The sequence below is a fragment of the Oncorhynchus kisutch genome, linkage group LG4, assembly GCF_002021735.2.
Source record: "Oncorhynchus kisutch isolate 150728-3 linkage group LG4, Okis_V2, whole genome shotgun sequence".
In the NCBI taxonomy this organism is placed as follows: domain Eukaryota; kingdom Metazoa; phylum Chordata; class Actinopteri; order Salmoniformes; family Salmonidae; genus Oncorhynchus; species Oncorhynchus kisutch.
In genome coordinates this window covers 16,341,541-16,363,018 of record NC_034177.2, presented here as the reverse complement: position 1 = coordinate 16,363,018, position 21,478 = coordinate 16,341,541, and the positions used below count along the sequence as shown (strand labels likewise).

The following is a 21,478-nucleotide window of genomic DNA, read 5'->3' as shown; positions in this document are numbered from 1 at the left end:
GATTAAAAAGAGAAATCATACTATCACACATCCTGTACAATAACATAGGTTTAAAAAAAAAAAGCTATTTAGTAAACTTTCATTTAGGGACGAAAAATATGAATGACTTTTTGCCTCTTGTCTGTGAATTGGTTATTCAGTCCAAGGTCTCACTCCAGGCACGTTTCCATCTAAATGAGAGAATATATTACTAATTGTATGTGATCGAAACCACTATCTCCCTTAAGCCTTTCATTATATTATACCAATGGTTGTTTCAATGGCCTTTACTAGAGAATGGATGAGTGCGAAACAGTCACACAGGTAGATCAGTCTTTCAATCATCCTCAATAGATGAAGAGGTCAAATTTATACTTCATTGAGTCCCACCAAAGTTTTGATGTGGGACGATAATGATAATTGTGTAACACTAATAATAGAATAATACTACTGTAGTAACAATTACAATAACAACAGTATCGGATCATCGTGACCTTGAGTACCTTGCAGTTCAGTATACATTTTCAACATAATTTTCTATACCACATGGCTGTGAGTTCTCAGTAGTATCCAGAGATCCCCCTCTGTAAACTGTCCTCCTCCTTTCCAATGCGGTCTTCCTTTCTATGAAACAAACTGTAAATACATTTTAGTTACAGTATATATGTTTAATGTGTGGATTGCGTTGTATTGACTCCAGGCTTGCAAAACAAAAAGGGAAAAAAAGCTGTAACTTTCGTTATTACAAAGCAATACAATACAAATAGCAATTCCGTACTTGATGATTAATATATTTATTATTTTTAAAGGTTTAGTACCTCAGGTTCATTTGGAAAGTGTCGGGTCAGTTTGTCCTCACTGCTATTTCTAGGTAGTATAGAACTGAATAAGTGGATTTATTGCGTTTGTGGTGAGAAATGTTGTATCAGAGATGGCACCAAAGTTACAAAAAAACAACTACAAACATTTGACTTGAGTGTAAATTTTGAAAAGTACTATAAGAGTATTTTTGAGCTGATGTTTTTATTCTTTGCTTAGAAGGCAACCTTGTGTTTCCAAACCGACCAATAAGGTTTGCGTTGTCATGAAGGTATTGTAATTTTAGAAAAAGACCCAAAGTGTTGCTTGTTTTTGGAATTTATTTAATTGTTTTATTTGTGTTCTTTTTTTAAATTATGCATCCACCAAACACTGTTCTGGAAAGTACTGTTGACTTGGTTTACATGTATTTTTACTTAGTTTTTCAATTGTGAGAATACAACAACTATTATGCAGTAGTTTGTGTAATATAACAAAAAGGGAATATGGTGTCAATGTTAAATTGTGAACATTACCAAATCTACTGAACATGTGGAATTCAATGACAAAAATACAAGTTTGTGCTGTTACAATATTGAAGTGTTCTTTATTTCATGACTACCGTAATGTAGTGTGCATCTCATATACAAACAGCAGTTGCACCATCTCATTTGGCTCGTAACATTGCTTCCAGGAGCCTGCCACTCGCTGAAACATCACATATTGTATAGCCCCTGTCTATGATGCTGCATTTGAAGCACGTTGAGACCATCTGCTATTCACTATCTCATAGGTGTCTGGCTCATAGGCGCCTACGCTACCCTATACTATCTATAGAGTGGTCTCTGATGCTGCATTCATAGCAAACTCGGACCTTCTGATAGCTACTATCTCATAAGTGTCTGGCTGTCTACACTATGGTGTCTACACTTGTCATAAAATTATCCATTAAGCATCCAGGCTTGATTTAAATTGGGGGGGGGAACAACGACCTGTGCTACCACAACTTGGTCCTATGCAAACGCTTTTATACTGTACAAAGTAGTCTTGTTTTTCATGTTTTGGACTTAATTATAATATGTAGACTTACCACATAGCCTGATAAGGCAGCATAGCCAGCACTCAGTTGAAGACAGTTTAAGACGTCAGAGCAAAGAATTGTGTTGATACAATTAATTTTGTTGAATTCCTATACTCAGAATTCATGCAATCATATTATACCAGTAGAGGGCACAAGACCCCATGATAATACAAATGTTACTGACTGACATCACAGTCAACAGAATTCCTGTGATGAATGGAAAGATTTGTTTCCAATATGTTGACGGTAAATGCTACAATTTCACGATGGAATGCATTCTCCGGATGCGATGCCAGGAATAAGAATAACAAAGCATGTTATTAAACAATTTACACTACTGAGTCAGCAAAGACCCAATAATGTTGGCTAAAATACCAACTTTTAAAATTCACATAAATTAGTAGAAAAGTGTGCCATTGGCATACAGAACCAGTCAAAAGTTTGGACACAGCTACTCATAGAAGGTGCTTTTCTTTATTTGTACTATTTCTACATTGTAGAATAATAGTGAAGGCATCAAAACTATGAAATAACATGTGGAATCATGTAGTTGCCAAAAAAGTGTTAAACAAATCTAAATATATTTTAATATTTTATATTCTTTAAAGTAGCCACCCTTTGCCTTGATGACAATTTGCAATTCTCTCAACCAGCTTCACCTGGAATGCTTTTCCAACATCCTTGAAGGAGTTCCCACATATGCTGAGCACTTGTTGGCTGCTTTTCCTTCACTCTGCGGTCCAACTAAGCCCAGACCATCTCAATTGGGTTGAGATCAGGTGATTGTGGAGGCCAGGTCATCTGATGCAGGTCTAAGGCACTGCATCTCAGGGATAGAGGCGTCACTACAGGCCCTGGTTCAATTCCAGGCTGTATCCATGAAGCGGCCGTGATTGGTCCCATAGGGCGGTGCATAATTGGCCCAGCGTTGTCCAGGTTAGGGTTTGGCTGGGGTAGGACGTCATTGTAATTTGTTGTTAACTGACTTGCCTAGTTTAATAAAAATGTCCACTGTTCTTGTTTCTTGGCCCAAGCAAGTCTCTTCTTCTTATTGGTGTTCTTTAGTAGTGGTTTCTTTGCAGCAATTTGACCATGAAGGCCTGATTCTCCTCTGAACAGATGATGTTGAGATAACAGTTGATGTTGATGTTACTTGAACTCTGTGAAGCATTTATTTGGGCTGCAATTTCTGAGGCTGGTAACTCTAATAAATCTATCCTCTGCAGCAGAGGTAACTCTAGGACTTCCTTTCCTATGACGGTCCTCATGAGTGCCAGTTTCATCATAGCGCTTTATGGTTTTTGCGAATGCACTTGAAAAAACATTCAAAGTTCTTGACATTTTCCAAATTGACTGATCTTCATGTCTTAAAGTAATGATGGACTGTAATTTCTATTCGCTTATTTGAGCTGTTCTTGCCATAATATGGACTTGGTCTTTTACCAAATAGTGCTTCCGCCCTTACCATGTCACAACACAACTGATTGACTCACATTAAGAAGGAAATCAATTCCACAATTTTATTTTTACAAGGGACACCTGTAAATTGAAATGCATTCCAGGTGACTACTTCATGAAGCTGGTTGAGAGAATGCCAAGTAAGCAAAGCTGGCATCAAGGCAAAGGGTGGCAAGAATCTCAAATATAAAAGATATTTTGATTTAACACTTTTTTTAGTTACTACATGTGTTATGTCATAGTTATGATGTCTTCACTATTATTCTACATTGTAGAAAATAGTAAAAATAAAGAAAAATGTGTGTCCAAACTATTGACTGGTACTGTATGTGTTGTGCAACTCCATAAACAAACTGTTGTACAAAAAAAACATGTTTTTATTCTGAAATCATATATGATTTGAATAAGCTACAAATGTAGGTACATCATTGGATTTTAATGTTGGGTTGGACACAAGTTATAACTTATTGGAATTCCCAAATATGTATTGAGCAATATCTTACTGTGCCCCACCCATTAATTTAGTCTATTGTGCAAACGCAACTGGTATAAAGGCCTACAGTGGAGACATTGGGTACAGGATCTTGCTCTGTTGTTGTTGCATCAAAATTTATCAGAAAATTAACACAACAGACAGCAAAACATGCGACTAGTATTATCAAGCTAAGTTTATTTGATATCAGAATCCAAGTAAAAATAGGAATGTGAAATAAACTATTCAGTGCAACAAAAGATGACAGCTTCACATTAATATAAGAAAACACTGAAATAAGACACTGTGGAGCATTGAATATAAATGTACATGTAATCTGTTCATAAATGCTTGTTTAAAAACGTTAAAATGCATAAGAAATGGCATGTGCCCAACCCTGTTAGGTAACATTCGAGTTTGTCAATAAACATGCAAATGCTTTTTACTTTCAGTATAAGGCTATGATATAGTAATACAATGACGGTATGCTGGTTTGGTCAAGTCTTGGGACTGTCTATGTAAAGTACACCCATGAGAAATAATGTGTAAACAGTACACAAAAACGTACATTAGTGAAGTCCTTTCAGTCTGTAACGTCGTTGGCTCCATGCACATAGTGGAAATATTTGAGAGCCAACAAAAAAAGGTTAATGAGCTTATTTATGCTGGTTGACAAATGTCATCCTGCTACTAGTACACTTGAACTTGATGTGGTGATAACTGGCATCCGCTGTTCACATGATTCAAAACCTTTTGTTTTAGCTGAGCCACTTGTTCCCGGAGTACATTTGCCGTTGAGGCTAGGTCAGTGTTTTGAGTTTTTAGGTTCTTAACTTTGTCCTCGAGTCTGGATATCCTCTCCAGTTTCCTCTTTCTACACTTGGACGCAGCAATTCTATTCCGCAGCTTTTTCCTCTCGGCTTTAATGCGCTCCTGCGTGTCCATGTTGATAGGCGACAGTGGCGGACTGTCGCCGAAGCTGTGCACGTCAGGGACTGTCTGCGGCTCATCCTTCAAGGATTGCAGCCGGGAATGCGCTTCCTGTTGTGTGGAGCCTAAATGATGAGAGGGAGGTGGTGGGAAGGGGACAGTGTCTGTGGAGTAATTGACAGTGGTGCCCAAAGGCCCATTGCCGTAACTGTTCAAGTTCGTATAGACGGGTAGGTCCAGGTGTATGGTGACAGGAGCAACGTTGGTGCTTAAGTCCATACTGTTCGTTTGAGCGCACGTTCCGCCGTTCAGCTGGTTCTGTTTGTGTAAATCCTCGAGAGCCTTGACGAATCCCTCTGCAAACTCCTGTTCGTCGGTTACGGACTTGGGGTAGAGGAACTGAGAGGTCGATGTTGTTGTGACCATTCCGTTGGACTGAATGATGAGTCTCTCTAGCTCCGGGGAGGCCAGTTTCAGCAGGCCAAGGTCCGGGGAGATGAGGATGCTCTCGGTGTCGCGGAGATTGGGCTTTAAATTTGTGGAAGTTGCCAGGTTTAAAATCATGTCCTTCTTCATCATATTAAAAAATTTATAATAATTCTTAAGATGACAGCAGCTGTAAAAATTCAGCACACCCTCACAACAGAAAGAGGGGTTCCCATAACAGCTCAGTTGTTGAAGAGAAAACGATGCGTAATTTGCGCACAATCAAATCAAATACGCGTTTAAAGTTTTCCTACCCTTGTCCACGTTCAGTGTATTGAACGTATTTTCCTTCATTAATTATGTCCTTTTTTTGTTTTTCCTTAATAAGAAACAATTAATAAGAAACAATAGATGACCAGCCTCCAGCTAGAGAGGTAGAAGTTTCTATGCGTGCGCTCGCGCGCTGCCTCCATCTTTTCTATCCTCGTAGGTTCCATTGTGTCACTTCAGAGCGCGGAGATTGGACAGAAATGACGTTTTTCCAGTATTTTATTTGAATAAGGGGACGTACCATTCATATTACCATGGAAAAGGCGGGTAAACTGCAAACAGTGCGGTGCATTGTGGTTTGATGTCATAGCAAACCTTTGGATCGAGGCGTGGGGGTTGGTCAGTGCTTATTTTCTTCCCTATTCTATTTATTTAGCATTTTGTACAGTAAAACAAGTCACTATTAAGTGTCCCATAACGTTATTTGGACTTTATCTAAGAAGTGTGGTGCAGAGCTAGTTATAATTCCAATGTCATCCCCCTGAAAATATATAACAAATATTACAACAAATATTATGGTAGAACTCAAATGTGCTGGTTGATAAAAGACAGGTGGCAGCGTGACGATGTGGCGAACTGGTCTGTCTGCCCAATATAAATGATCAAAACTGTTGGAGGAATACAAATACCATAAATAGGAAAGTATACCAGTTTCATTTGAGGTCCAGGATGTTGACTGCTGTGCTATACAGATTAGCTGGGAACAGATTTTTGGTGTACCGATGCCATGGCACAGTGTGTATGAGTTGATATATAAAACGATGCAAGATTCAAGATTATGATTTTTCGGCAGGAGTGTGAGGCGATCTTGGAAGGTTGGTGGCCTGGCAGTTGGGAGCTTGGGCCAGTGGCCAATAGGTCACTGGTTTGGGTCCCCGTTTTGACCTGGTGGGAGACCTGTCGACATGCTCCTGGGCAGGGCGTTGATCCTGGTTGCTTCTGTGGGTTGCTCTGGATGGGAGTCTGTTAGATGACAATGTAATGTAAATGTTGAGCAACTTCACTGCAGGTAGATTGTATGTTTTAATATATAAAAAACAACAACAACATTTAAATAAAAAGTGTGGTGAAAGTCAGACAAAGAAAAAAACTAATGGAGAAAGATGTTGGGCCAGTAACTGAAAAGTAAACAAACCCAAACCGACTGGGTGACAAATCTGTCAATGTGTCCTTGAGCAAGGTACTTAACCCACATTGCTCCTATATGTCGCTGTCTGCTAAACTGTCACAATGAGTATGGTTTTTATGTGTTTTTATAATTAGTTTCATGAAAACATACATAAAATGACTGTCAGTGGATTCAAGGTCACACAACAACTGATTGACACAGGAAAGGCACACTCACATGTAAAGTGCTTGATTTGCCAGAATCCCATTACTACTACAGAAACATCAGATATCAAATTAACCTCAATCAGCCTCACTGGTGTATATCTGTGTTGTCACTGTAAGGGGATATACAGTTCCTGCTGCCATTGCCTGCCTTTGTGCCCTTTAGCAAGGCACTTAACCCCCCACAACAACTGATCCACAGGCACCCTGCTCAATACTTATGTAAATAAGGTATTTCTGTTTTTATTTTTAATAAATGTGCAAAACATCACTTTGTCATTATGGGGTATTGTGTGTAGATTTATGAGGGAAAGAAATGACTTAATACATTTTAAAATAAGGCTGTCTACTTCCCCAGCATGCTAAACTGTTCCTGTAGATGTCTAGTCATTGTGCTAATGCTACTTTGTATTAGTTTGCGAAACTACATTTAACTTCCTTCATACTGGACGCAGACATAAAAATGGTATCCACCAGTTCATCTGACTCTGGAGAAGTAGCTTCATTGCCAAAATCTTGAACTATTCCTTTAAATACCTGTCCCATAGGCCATACTAAATCAACATATTGTTTCTACACGCAGATGTTATAGAAGATAATTTTCCACTGCTGTTATTAGACACAATCCGATTTGTCTCCTGTGAATGGAGCTGCTCAATTTCTAGAACAAAACATTGAAGTGCATGCACTTTTAATCTTATTTTTGAAACTGAGCCTTATCTGGCTCCCCCAGTCTTCATACTGGCATGGTAAGGGTTACACCGAGGAGGCGTGTGTGCGTCATAGGTAGGCCCATCTCTGCAAGGCATCGTGGGGGCGGACCCGCTCAGTGGGCGGACCACGTCTGTCTGTGATGTAAGAGAGAGAGCAGCAATGGAACTCTCAGTGGCGGAAGTAAGGGGTGAAAAGGGGGAGGGGGTGAACGCTGTTCACTGAACAGGCAAGATATTTATGTTAGAAAGAGCTGAATCAACAGTGCAAAGCATGCGGGGGTGGTCCTGTGAGAAAAAAAACTGTCAGTTGAGGATAAAAAGAGGCAGTAACGTCTCCTATTTTTTTTGTTGCAATGTGATCAGGGCAGTTGTAGCCTGCTCATTCTATAATACACATGCTGTTGCTATATATGGTATTGGGGCATGACGAAAAAGGCCATGCAGTTGTATGTATTCAGATAATTAACATTGTTTTATGACATAATTTCAAGGCTGAATGCTCTAATGATGATCTATTTTCAGTGAATAACCCAACAAGTCATAGATTTAATGAATACGACAAGGTGGTTATATCAGTTGCTGAGAAAGTATATTATGTACAGGGCAAGACCCTATATTTGTTACTTTCAAGGAAGAATGACATCACCAATGTACAGAAGAGTTCAAAAGAAAGACAGGAGAGATGTAAAGAGGGGCATCATGCACCCTGAAAATCTGAGGGAGCACAAAGTACATGAAGATGGCTGGCGGGTGGTCCGGAGAGGGGCTAGGTCCTCCGACCATAAATTTGAGAATTTCGCATTTTTCAAACACGTGAAACAGCTCATTATGTTTAATTCTATGTCAAAAGTATGTACAGTTGAAGTCGGAAGTTTACATACACTTAGGTTGGAGTCATTAAAACTCGTTTTTCAACCACTCCACAAATATCTTGTTAACAAACTATAGTTTTGGCAAGTCGGTTAGGACATCTACTTTTTGCATGACACAAGTCATTTTTCCAACAATTGTTACCAGACAGATTATTTCACTTATAATTCACTGTATTACAATTCCAGTGGGTCAGAAGTTTACATACACCAAGTTGACTGTGCCTTTAAACAGCTTGGAACATTCCAGAAATGGCTTTAGAAGCTTCTGATAGACTAATGGACATCATTTGAGTCAATTGGAGGTGTACCTGTGGATGTATTTCAAGGCCTACCTTCATACTCAGTGCCTCTTTGCTTGACATCATAGGGGGGAAAAAAAGAAATTAGCCAAGACCTCAGAAAAAAATTGTAGACCTCCACAAGTCTGGTTCACCCTTGGGAGCAATTTCCAAATGCCTGAAGGTACCACGTTCATCTGTACAAACAATAGTTCGCAAGTATAAACACCATGGGACCACGCAGCCTTCATACCGCTCAGGAAGGAGACGCGTTCTGTCTCCTAGATATGAACGTACTTTGGTGTGAAAAGTGCAAATCATTCCCAGAACAACAGCAAAGGACCTTGTGAAGATGCTGGAGGAAACAGGTACAAAAGTATCTATATCCACAGTAAAACGAGTCCTATATCGACATAACCTGAAAACCTGCTCAGCAAGGAAGAAGCCACTTCCAAAACCGCCATAAAAAAGCCAGACTACGGTTTGCAACTGCACATGGGGACAAAGATCGTACTTTGGTCTGATGAAACAAAAATATAACTGTTTGGCCATAATGACCATTGTTATGTTTGGAGGAAAAAGGGTGAGGCTTGCAAGCCCGAAGAACACCATCCCAATCGTGAAGCATGGGGGTGGCAGCATCATGTTGTGGTTTTTTTTTGCTGCAGGAGGGACTGGTGCACTTCACAAAATAGATGGCTTCATGAGGATGGAAATGTATGTGGATATATTGAAGCAACATCTTAAGACATCAGTCAGGAAGTTAAAGCTTGGTAACAAATGGGTCTTCCAAATGGACAATGACCCCAGGCATACTTCCAAAGTTGTGGCAAAATGGCTTAAGGACAACAAAGTCAAGGTATTGGAGTGCCCCTCACAAAGCCCAGACCTCAATCTTATAGAACATTTGTGGGCAGAATTGAAAAAGCATGTGCGAGCAAGGAGGCCTACAAACCTGTCTCAGTTATACCAGCTCTGTCAGGAGGAATGGGCAAAAATTGACACAACTTATAATGGGAAGCATGTGGAAGGCTACCCGAAACGTTTAACCCAAGTTAAACAATTTAAAGGCAATGCTACCAAATACTAATTGAGTGTATGTAAACTTCTGACCCACTGGGAATGTGATGAAATAAATAAAAGCTGAAATAAATAATTCTCTCAACTATTACTCTGACATTTCACATTCTTAAAATAAAGTGGTGATCCTAACTGACAGGGAATTTTTACTAGGATTAAATGTCAGGAATTGTGAAAAACTGTTTAAATGTATTTGGCTAAGGTGTATGTAAACGTCCGACTTCAAATGTATATTTTGCTGCATATCTAAGCATACCTCTTGAGCTGAACTGTTTTGAAAATATTTTTTTATAAACTAAATCCTTCTCTGTATCTCTGTTTAAATTAAAGATTGAAAGGAATGTGAGACTTTTTCAGTATATTTAGTTATTTCTTGGTTTTCTAAAGTCTACCAAACTTGCCGCAGGCATGCCAGCGAAGATAGTTAGACAAGCTAGCTACTCTAACTTGATTCAAAGCCTGAAAAGGCTTCATGGTAACTGCTTTTACCAATGCTAGTATTTACACACTATCGTGACTAGAAATTAACTTAAAACGGAATAGTCCGCAGGAAGCCAGAAGTTAAATACATTGTGTGTAGGCTGTAGGCTTGGTCCTTATGCAGGAGGGAATTTGACTGAAAAACATTAATGGAACGTATAATAAAAGAACAAACGTGGGTCTGCTGTAGGCCCATTTCCTTAGCGAGGTCAGTTCCTCTCTGCTTACCTCATGTCAAAATAAATGTCTAAGGCTTGCGACATGCTCTTGCTTTAAAAAAAAATATTTTTTTAAATTTTTTAATTTGACCTTCATTTAACTAGACAAGTCAGTTAAGAACAAATTCTTATTTTCAATGACGGCCTAGGAACAGTGGATTAACTGCCTGTTCAGGGGCAGAACGACAGATTTTTATCTTGTCAGCTCGGGGATTTGAACTTGCAACCAATTTTTTTTTTTATTACAAAAAATACAAGGAAGGGGTAACATTAAAGTATTCGAACATGAAGGACAAACAATACAGCATCAAGACACTATCAAACATGTATCAGTCTTTCCGCAACAGAGCCATCCTTATGTGTGAGTGTGCGTGTGCATTATAGTGATATAAAATATATGTCATAGTTTCCTTTTTCATGATCACAATCTTGTGAAACCCGAACCCTTCAAGATCCCCCGACAGTTCCCCAATAGCTGTCCCTAAACCATTCGAGACCCCTCCCACAGTCCCCCCCGGAAGAAAATTCTATTCTAATTCTATTCCCCACCCCCCAAGAACCCCCCAATGCACCAACTACCAAGAGAATGAACTAAAGAGAAAAAAGGAAAAGACAGAAGAAAACAGCAAACAACAATGCCAAAAAAATAAAACCAAAAAATACATTTAAAACAAAGGACATCAAGGACAACTGAAATCATAACAGCAATGCCAACTGTATATGTTTGTGTGCATGTCTGGCACTATTACATGTATGTATGTGTGTGTTCTTGCTTGTGTTTATTTGAATGAGAGTGTGTGTATATGCATGTGTACAAACACCTGCACGGCATCAGCCTCAGGCTGACTGCCACTTAGTGTCATTCAAATGTACTTTTATTATGGTTTTTTTCCCCCTTTATCTTTTGACCATCATTCTCTCTCTCACACAGCAACTCCAATCCCACTTGTCTCCAATTCCGCATACCAACCCTCAGCTTCCCTCAGCCCATCCCATCTATCTCTGCTGGCCACTCCTTTGTGTTTCTACGCAACACATATCTTTCAACTATGCTATGATGTTTAACGTACAATTTCAATCTATCTAATCAAATTGAATCTACAGATTGCATGTTGAAGATAAATACTTTTACTAAGAGTATTAGTATATTAGTAATTGACTGACCCGATCTCTCCAGATCCACTAACAGTACTATTTCTAGGGTCAATTTTAGATCAATGCTATGCATTTTCAGCCATTCCTGAGACCAGAAACAGGCTACCTGAGGGCAATACCAAAATAAATGGACTATTGGTTCTGTATCCTCACAACAAAATCTGCAGATGATTTTATGCCCCAAATATTCAACATTTTGTTGGTGGCAAGAATTCTATATAATAATTTTAACTGAAAAGCACGAAGTCTTGAATCTTGCGTTGTTTTATATATCAACTCATACACCCTGTACCATGGAATTGGTACATCAAAAATCTCTTCCCAATTATTTTGCAATCTGTATGGCACAGTTGTCAACATCCTGGTCCTCAAATGAAACTGGTATACTTTCCTATTTATGCTATTTTTATTCCCCCGCCAGTTTTGATCCTTTATATTGGGCAGACAGACCAGTTCCCTACCTCCTCCCGCTGCCACCCGCCTCCTCCATTTTTGGGGCAATGCTGTAATCAATTGGTTGTACTCTTGGATTGAGCAGCCCTTCCCGTACAATTCTGATAACTCCATGAAGGACATAACTCTACCATTATAATTTACACTATCATTTAAGAACAAAATACAATTTTCAAACATCTTTCCCATAAATACAGGTATTTTATCAACCAGCACATTTGAGTTCAGCCATAATATTTGTTGTAATATTTGATATTTTCAGGGGGATGAAATGAAAATTTTAGCCAGCTCTGCAATGCTTGTTTGAAAAAGACAGATACTTTGAAAAAAGTATCATTTTCAAATAATCGAAAATGAGACATGGCAATCTGCACAAAGGCAAAAAGGCTATTTTTAAACTATGGACAAGCTTTTCTTACTAATCTACTTGAGAACCATTTAGAGTTCAAATAAAACTTTTGAATGAGTGAAGCTTTTAGAGAGAGGTTTAGTGCTTTATATTTAATAATCTCAACCCACCCAATTCATATTCATATTTTGTCCCAGATAAAGCTAAATATTTTTTGCTCTTGATTTGAAAAATTAATCATCAGGAGTAGGCAGCGCCATAAATAAGTGAGTAAACTGAGATATGACTAAGGAGTTAATCAGGGCTTTTTATCAGGGAATTTCTAATCCTCTAATGTTGTTATTGGATCTGATTTTAATAGCTAGCATTTCGATGTCCATAACGAATAGATATGGTGACAGCGGACACCCTTGTTTAACTCCTCTTGACAATTCAAAACTCTCTGAGAAGTAGCTATTTTACACCTGGGGCTGCTATACATTATTTTTACCCATTTTATAAGAGAATTACCAAAATTGAAAAAATCCAGGCATTTATAAATAAAATCCAGTCTTACTTTATCAAATGCCTTTTCAAAATCTGCTATAAATACAATTCCTGGCTCCTTATATGTTTCATGATGTTCTATTATTTCTAGTAGTAGTTGTATATTATCTCCAATGTATTGTCCATGTAAAAAACCTGTCTGCTCAGGATGAACAATAACTGGTAAAACCCTTTTAATTCTGAATGCTATGCATTTTGCTAGTATTTTTGCATCACAACATGAAGTGTATGGGGCCTCCAGTGTTTTAGATAGACTGGCCATCTGGGTCTTGTTTTAATAATAGGGAAATCAGACCTTCCTGCTGAGTACCTTCTATAGGGGTAGTTAAAACAATCTAACAATGGAGCTTTTAGTATATCAGAAATTACTTGATATACAGTGTACCTCTACCGGTATGCCATTAAGCCCTGGGGTTTTTCCAGACTGAAAGGATTTAATAGCCTCAAAAAGTTCTTCCTCTGTAATTTGGCCTTCACACTGATCTTTCTGTACATTTGTTAATTTTCCATTTTTTATATTATTTGGAAAGAAAACCTTACCGTAATCTTTATTCAGTGGGAGAGGATGAGACGAAAAAGAGGACATCTGCCTAAAATAATTAGCTTCTTCTTGTAAAATATAATTTGGAGAATCATAGATGACTCCGTCTTCAGTAACGAGTTTTTGCAAATTATTTTTGTTAGCATTCCTGTATTGGAGATTCAGGAAGAATTTTGTGCATTGTTCTCCATATTCCATCCAGTTTGTTTTATTTTTGTAATAGATTACATTAGATCGTTCTTGAATAAGTTCCTCAAGTTCTTTTTGTTTTTCCTCTAACTTATTTTGTATCTCTGTAGTATTGTTTTTATTGCTATCTACCTGTACTATTAGTTCATGGATTTCCCTTGTTAGTCTTGTTTCTTTAGCCAGAAACTGCTTTTCTATTATTGATGAATATTGAATTGAATGACCCCTGAAGGTACATTTAAAGGTATCCCAAACAATAAGGGGATTTGCTGAACCTATATTATCCTGGAAGAATTCAGTTATGAATTATTTTGTCTTAGTTAAAAATAAATAGTTCTCCAGTAAACTTAGATTAAATTTCCAATATCCCCGTCCACGTGGAAAATATATAGGAGTTATGTGAATGCCAATTAGATCATGATCCGATTGCATTCTGTCTCCTATTAAAACTTTCTTAACCTTTAATCCAAGAGAGAAAGAGACAAGAAAGTAGTCCAGACGACTAGCTTGATTAAGTCTCCTCCATGGAAATCTCACTAGGTCGAGGTTTTTTAGTCTCCAAATATCCAGTATTTCTAATGTGTCCATAATATTTGTAATTTCATTAAGGGCACGGTGATGATAGTTTGTAGAGTGATTACCTTTACGGTCCATTGAGATACTTAACACTGTGTTATAGTCTCCTACCATAATGATTAGATCATTTGTTGCCTGTATGTTCAATAAATTGGTATAAATGTTTTCAAATAAGTGTGGTGATTTGGACCATATAGATTAATGAGACAAATCTCTTTTTCGTCCACTTTCATATTCAAAAGGATCCAACTTCCTTGCGAATCATTCCTGATTATTTGCACATTCAGATCAACATTTTTGTTAATTAATATCATCACACCCTTTGAGTTCCTTTGTCCATGACAGAAAATTATTTCACCACCTCATTCCTTTTCCCACGCAACTTCATCTAAGGATGTAGAGTGGGTTTCCTGTACAGTACATGTTATATTCCTTTTCTTTTAGCCATGTAAAGACGGATCTTAAAAAAAATAAAAATCTGCCAAACCGTTACAATTATAACTAGCTATACTTATTTCCCCCTTACCATAACTAGATACTATTCTCAGGCTAAATTGACCATAATTAGTGCTTGTAAAGTTACTGCCATCAGATGTATTATGAAGGTCAAACCTAGAGCTTTCAAATGTTCCGTTTTTTTGCCAGCTGATTCCAAGCAACGCTTGTGTGTAAATACTAGCGCTGCTAAAAGCAGTTTGCTTCTGGGTAGCTAGTTATGAGGTTGAGAACCTATCTGGGCTAACTAAAGCCAACTTCATAAAATTGCTAGGTGGTTAGTAGTATTAGAGGGAAATAACAACCAAAAATAACATAATAAACATACCCCCCCCAAAAAATGTTTACAGAACAAATGAGGGGCAACGTGCCCCAGTGCCCCGTCAGGGTATGACACCCTTGGATGTAAGGATCTTATTCCCTCAGCAATTGAGCTATTCTCCAAGTATACATCAACTCCTAAATAAGAGCACTCCACCTGCATTTAAACCTCTTGAATGCATCTAACATTTGGAGGCAAAGTAATACATTGCTATTGAGCAGATACACATGTAACTATGAAAACCTGGGTCATATTTAGTAAACACGAAATCAAAGAAAACAGCCCAAAAGAGAGTGAAACAGGGACATATTATCTGAACTTGTGCAATAAGAAATGTTTGTATTCTGTTTAACAGATTCGCTACAGTTTACCCTAATGAACAGTAACCTTAACTATAATTGATACTGCAATAGCAGGTTCATTATAACAAAGCAGGATAGGAGAATCAAGCCTGTACAGACATATGGTGAATTTAGAGTACACATATTTCAGTGCTACAAGTCAAGGCACAGTGTGATAACACATCAGGAATGTTTGGCATCACTAATGCATGCTGGGAATGGAACACCTTTAAGCCGTGGCCAGGCCCAGGTAATGAATAGGTCTAGTGTGTGCTAGTGTTGAGCAACATGTCACTTGCTAAGCTGTTGTATCCGAGGAATCACACAATATTTATGTCCCCGATTGGAGTGGTTAAGCGTTGTTTAAGGTATTTGGTGAGAGCATGTCTTCATCAAATCAAATTCTTTTTTAGATGCATGCTGTAGCCTCGTTGTTACAGAACACTTTACATCCCCTCCAATGACAAGTCTGAGATGGAAGTAACAAGCAAACCTGATGCCAGGTTTCAGTGCATGTTATCACGGCATGATTGCTTTGATGTGAGTGTGTTTTCTGGCTTCACCACAGTTCGGTTTTGCAGTGTTTTTACCGTTAAAATGAGCAGGGGCAGCAGTTTCATGACACATGGCCTGTCTTCACCTCTGTTCCCATCATGTGCACTCCTCTTGGCCCATGACGCAGTTTCAACGTGTAGGTGAGGCTCCACACTCACGGCTATGGGGGAAACCCTGTGTGCAAGGAGGTAGAGGACTAGTTTCATGTGAGGTTAGAGCCTACGGTGGTTAGAGGGACACTATAATACCTGTCACACACACACAGACTCACACACACTCAAAGCCACAAAGCCACAGTAAGCCCACGTATCACAGCAGTGGTATTGTGCAGTGATTTCAATGCTGATGTGTTGACTGACATTTATCAATTAGTTGATTAATCATCAGATGTCCTTCTAAATAAGAAAAAAAAAGTTTTTGAAATGTCAAAAGTTTTTCCATTCATTCTCATCTCACTTTTGAAAAGAAAATAGAGGCATGCATATTAATGATGTTTGGGCGGGGGTCAACAACACTTCAATAATTGAACAATATTTGTTTTTGTTTAGTGGGATCAACGGTTCTGTGTGTGAATTGACTACGAGAGAGAGGGTATGACATAATAAACGATATTCTTTGTTGATTTTTCCTGATAGTCAAAGAAACCATAAATCACTGCAGTGAACTAAGCCTGGAAGGAATTCTGTGGTTCAGACAAAAAAGTTGACCTGCCCTCAGTGCCAAAAAACAATGCCTTTTTCAACATGCCCATCTCATATCAAGTCACAATGAAAAAGTAATCACTTTGACAGTGACACCTCCTTGATGAAAGCACAAAGATATGGGAATGCATTTAAGACATTTCACAATGGCAAAAAAAAAGATATATGCCACTCAGCCACACAAATATGCCAAGGCTTTTAGCACTTGTGTTTGCCTAAAAAAAGGGTTGAGTCAGTATAATGCAATGAAGCGGAAGCATAATGGATTCAATGCAAACAGCCTAGAGGGGCTCAAAATGTTGACAGATGTCCTTACAAGAGAGCATGCTGTAGGCCTTCGATGTCTCAGATTAATCTAGTCAGCGTTAGTTCAAGGAAATATCCCTGTAACGTCATATCTCACAGTCAGTGTTAAATGCATTGACAGGAGACTAGGCAAACTCAGACAACCACTGGGGAGACAATCTCCAAAGTAATAGGAGGCCTTTCAAAACAGCAGCACTGAAATTCTCATTTCACCACTGAAATTAAATAGAAGAAAGGAAAAGCTTCTCTTTAATGGTAATGGTGAGAGAAACTGTAATAATGTTTCCTGGCAGCCTACAATAGATGCGGGTTTCCATAAATACATGGACAGGCTGGTATATTTGTGCCCTGCAGTAAAAAATAACCCAGTTTCCCAAGAGAAGTGATGACATCAGCAGCCTGCCTGCATCAGCAGCCATCATCTTCCTCGGGTAGCAAGGAGGGGGCCATCGCCACGGCAACACCGTCATGCAATGTGACGCAGGTGAGAGAGTTGCAGATTAGAGCGAGGCTGCGTTTGGGTGGGCTGGTGCAGTGGTGTATTGGCAAACAATGCGTGGGAGGATGGGAGAGAAGGAGTGGAGGAGAGGAAGACACAAAGACTAACTCTGAAATTACCCCCTCTTTCCACCCCCCTGGTCAAAGCCAGTTATCACAGCTAACATTTCAGGAAATAAATTACAGCAGATCTGATCCGCACACAGATCTGATCCACACACCCCTTGAGCAATGACTGAGAAGCAGAGCAAATGGTTTTCCTCCCTCAGCAACTCATCTTTTTACGTCGTTCTGCATTTATGGTGAAATTCTGTCTCTCAGAATGAAAGGGAAACTGACAGCAACTTAATTCCAATGATTGCAAGAAAAAAGCTTTTAACAACACAGTTAACACTAGGCATACTAGTGATTCAGAGATGCCGAATCCTTTTTTTAAAAGAGAGGTTTCCTTTTCTTTAGTCCAGCCACATACAGTGGGGCAAAAAAGTATTTAGTCAGCCACCAATTGTGCAAGTTCTCCCACTTAAAAAGATGAGAGAGGCCTGTAATTTTCATCATAGGTACACTTCAACTATGACAGACAGAATGAGAGAAGAAAATCCAGAAAATCACATTGTAGGATTTTTAATGAATTTATTTGCAAATTATGGTGGAAAATAAGTATTTGGTCAATAACAAAAGTTTATCTCAATACTTTGTTATATACCCTTTGTTGGCAATGACAGAGGTCAAACATTTTCTGTAAGTCTTCACAAGGTTTTCACACACTGTTGCTGGTATTTTGGCCCATTCCTCCATGCAGATCTCCTCTAGAGCAGTGATGTTTTGGGGCTGTTGCTGGGCAACATGGACTTTCAACTCCCTCCAAAGATTTTCTATGGGGTTGAGATCTGGAGACTGGCTAGGCCACTCCAGGACCTTGAAATGCTTCTTACAAAGCCACTCCTTCGTTGCCCAGGCGGTGTGTTTGGGATCATGATCATGCTGAAAGACCCAGCCACGTTTCATCTTCAATGCCCTTGCTGATGGAAGGAGGTTTTCACTCAAAATCTCACGATACATGGCCCCATTCATTCTTTCCTTTACACGGATCAGTCGTCCTGGTCTCTTTGCAGAAAAACAGCCGCAAGGCATGATGTTTCCACCCCCATGCTTCACAGTAGGTATGGTGTTCTTTGGATGCAACTCAGCATTCTTTGTCCTCCAAACACGAAGAGTTGAGTTTTTACCAAAAAGTTATATTTTGGTTTCATCTGACCTTATGACATTCTTCCAATCTTCTTCTGGATCATCCAAATGCTCTCTAGCAAACTTCAGACTGGCCTGGACACGTACTGGCTTAAGCAGTGGGACACGTCTGGCACTGCAGGAATTGAGTCCCTGGCGGCGTAGTGTGTTACTGATGGTAGGCTTTGTTACTTTGGTCCCAGCTCTCTGCAGGTCATTCACTAGTTCCCCCCGTGTGGTTCTGGGATTTTTGCTCACCGTTCTTGTGATCATTTTGACCCCACAGGGTGAGATCTTGCGTGGAGCCCCAGATCGAGGGAGATTATCAGTGGTCTTGTATGTCTTCCATTTCCTAATAATTGCTCCCACAGTTGATTTCTTCAAACCAAGCTGCTTACCTATTGCAGATTCAGTCTTCCAGCCTAGTGCAGGTCTACAATTTTGTTTCTGGTGTCCTTTGACAGCTCTTTGGTCTTGGCCATAGTGGAGTTTGGAGTGTTGACTGTTTGAGGTTGTGGATAGGTGTCTTTTATACTGGTAACAAGTTCAAACAGGTGCCATTAATAACAGGTAACGAGTGGAGGACAGAGGAGCCTCTTAAAGAAGAAGTTACAGGTCTGTGAGAGCCAGAAATCTTGCTTGTTTGTAGGTGACCAAATACTTATTTTCCACCATAATTTGCAAATAAATTCATAAAAAATCCTACAATGTGATTTTCTGGATTTTTTTCTTCTCATTTTGTCTGTCATAGTTGAAGTGTACCTATGATGAAAATTACAGGCCTCTCTCATCTTTTTAAGTGGGAGAACTTGCACAATTGGTGGCTGACTAAATACTTTTTTTGCCGCACTGTATATGGTATTGTAGGGATAGTGGGAATATGTGTTCCAATGCATCTGACATGACACAGATTGATCAACCACATGAAAGCTGATGGTAAAATGTATATCCTTCCAATCTTCAACTCCTTGGGGACTACTTCCCTTGTTCTCACGTGATTTACGTGAAATATGTGGACACCTGCTGGTTGAACATCTCATTCCAAAATCATGGACATTAATATGGAGTTGGTCACCCCTTTGATCCTATAACAGCCTCCAATCTTCTGGGAAGGCTTTCCACTAGATGTTGGAACACTGCTGTGGGGACCATTCAGCCACAAGAGTATTAGTGCTCGCAGTCGGTGTTCAAATTCATCCCAAAGGTGTTCGATGAGGTTGAGGTAGGGCTCTGTGCAGGCCAGTCAAATTCTTCCACACCGATCTTGACTCACCATTTCTGTATGGACCTCGCTTTGTGCATGGGGACATTGTCATGCTGAAATAGGAAAAGGCCTTCCCCAAACTATTGCCACAAAGTTGGAAGCACAGAATCTTCTAGAATGTCATTGTATGCTGTAACGTTAAGATTTTCCTTCACTGAAACTAAGGGGCCTAGCCCAAACCATGAATAGCAGCCCCAGATCATTGTTCCTCCTCCACCAAACTTTACAGTTGCCACTATGCATTTGGGCAGGTAGCGTTCTCCTGGCATCCGCCAAACCCAGATTTGTCCGTTGGACTGCCAGATGGTAAAGCGTGATACATCACTCCAGAGAACTCAAGAGTCCAATGGTGGCGATCTTAGGCTTGTGTGCTTGGCCATGGAAACCCCTTTCATGAAGCTCCCGACGAACAGTTCTTGTGCTGACTTTGCTTCCAGAGGCAGTTTGGAACTCGGTAGTGAGTGTTGCAACCGAGGACAGACGATTTTTACTTGCTTCAGCACTCGGCAGTCCTGTGAGCTTGAGTGGTCTACCACTTCGCGACTGAGCCGTTGTTGCTCTTAGACGTTTCCACTTCACAATAACATCACTTAGTTGACCGTGGAATCTCTAGAAGTGCAGAAATTTGATGAACTGACTTGTTGGAAAGGTGGTATCCTATGATGATGCCATGTTGAAAGTCACTGAGCTCTTCAGTACGTGACATTCTACTGCCAATGTTTCTCTATGGAGATTGCATGGCTGTGTGCTCGATTTTATACACGTGTCAGCAACGGGTGTGGCTAAAATAGTAGAATCTATTAATTTGATGGAGTGTCCACATACCTTTGGACATTTAGCGTATGTACGTTAGTGATGTGCGGGTTGACTCATAACCCACAGTCCCCGTGGTTATATCCACCACAGGTTGATTAAAGAGAAAACAATACCTTAAAAAATCCATAAATGTATAATTCTTGTGCAATTCATATCTATAGGTCTGGACACAGACTGTAGGTCTATAGCTGCTCACAGAGCCATAATATTAACTCCTGCAGAATTTAGCATTTCTTGATGCCAGGTTACACCATATGCAGGCAAAATGTTTTATCCGGGAACAGTGTGAAGAAATATGATTTCTTTCTTTCAGTATCTTGAAAGAATGCTGATAGTATTTCAACCACATAAAATATGTATCCAAGCTGAACTAAAATCTTATGAGAAATATTTTGGTTTTCACAGCTTTACAACCAGTCAAACAGATTTTATTTTGAAAATATGATATATATATTTTTTTCCCATTTTCTCCCCAGTCCCTAAAGTCTTTGCTCTGCAAAAGATGACAGAGAAAACTTTACCGATGTCAACTAGAGTAAAGCATTCATTCTATCGAATGATGACATTATTCTGGTGATCAAGGGTTTATTTAGTTTTCTTGGGCAACATATAACTACAAAAGAGAAGTTGCATGTATCTAATTATAGACAAGTTGACAAAAAAATAGCCAACTAAAATGTCTGAAATTATAAGCAGA

General features: G+C 39.2%; 1 protein-coding gene across 1 annotated transcript; it reads right to left on the bottom strand.

Annotated features, from left to right (window-relative positions):
• Nucleotides 1-3,364: 3,364 nt before the first annotated feature.
• Nucleotides 3,365-6,687, bottom strand: LOC109889118 (transcription factor jun-D). Its single transcript, XM_020480317.2, has one exon. It carries the CDS (start codon nucleotides 5,295-5,297, stop codon nucleotides 4,479-4,481), a length of 819 nt encoding a protein of 272 aa, XP_020335906.1. The 5' UTR covers nucleotides 5,298-6,687; the 3' UTR covers nucleotides 3,365-4,478.
• Between the last annotated feature and the right edge of the window lie 14,791 nt (nucleotides 6,688-21,478).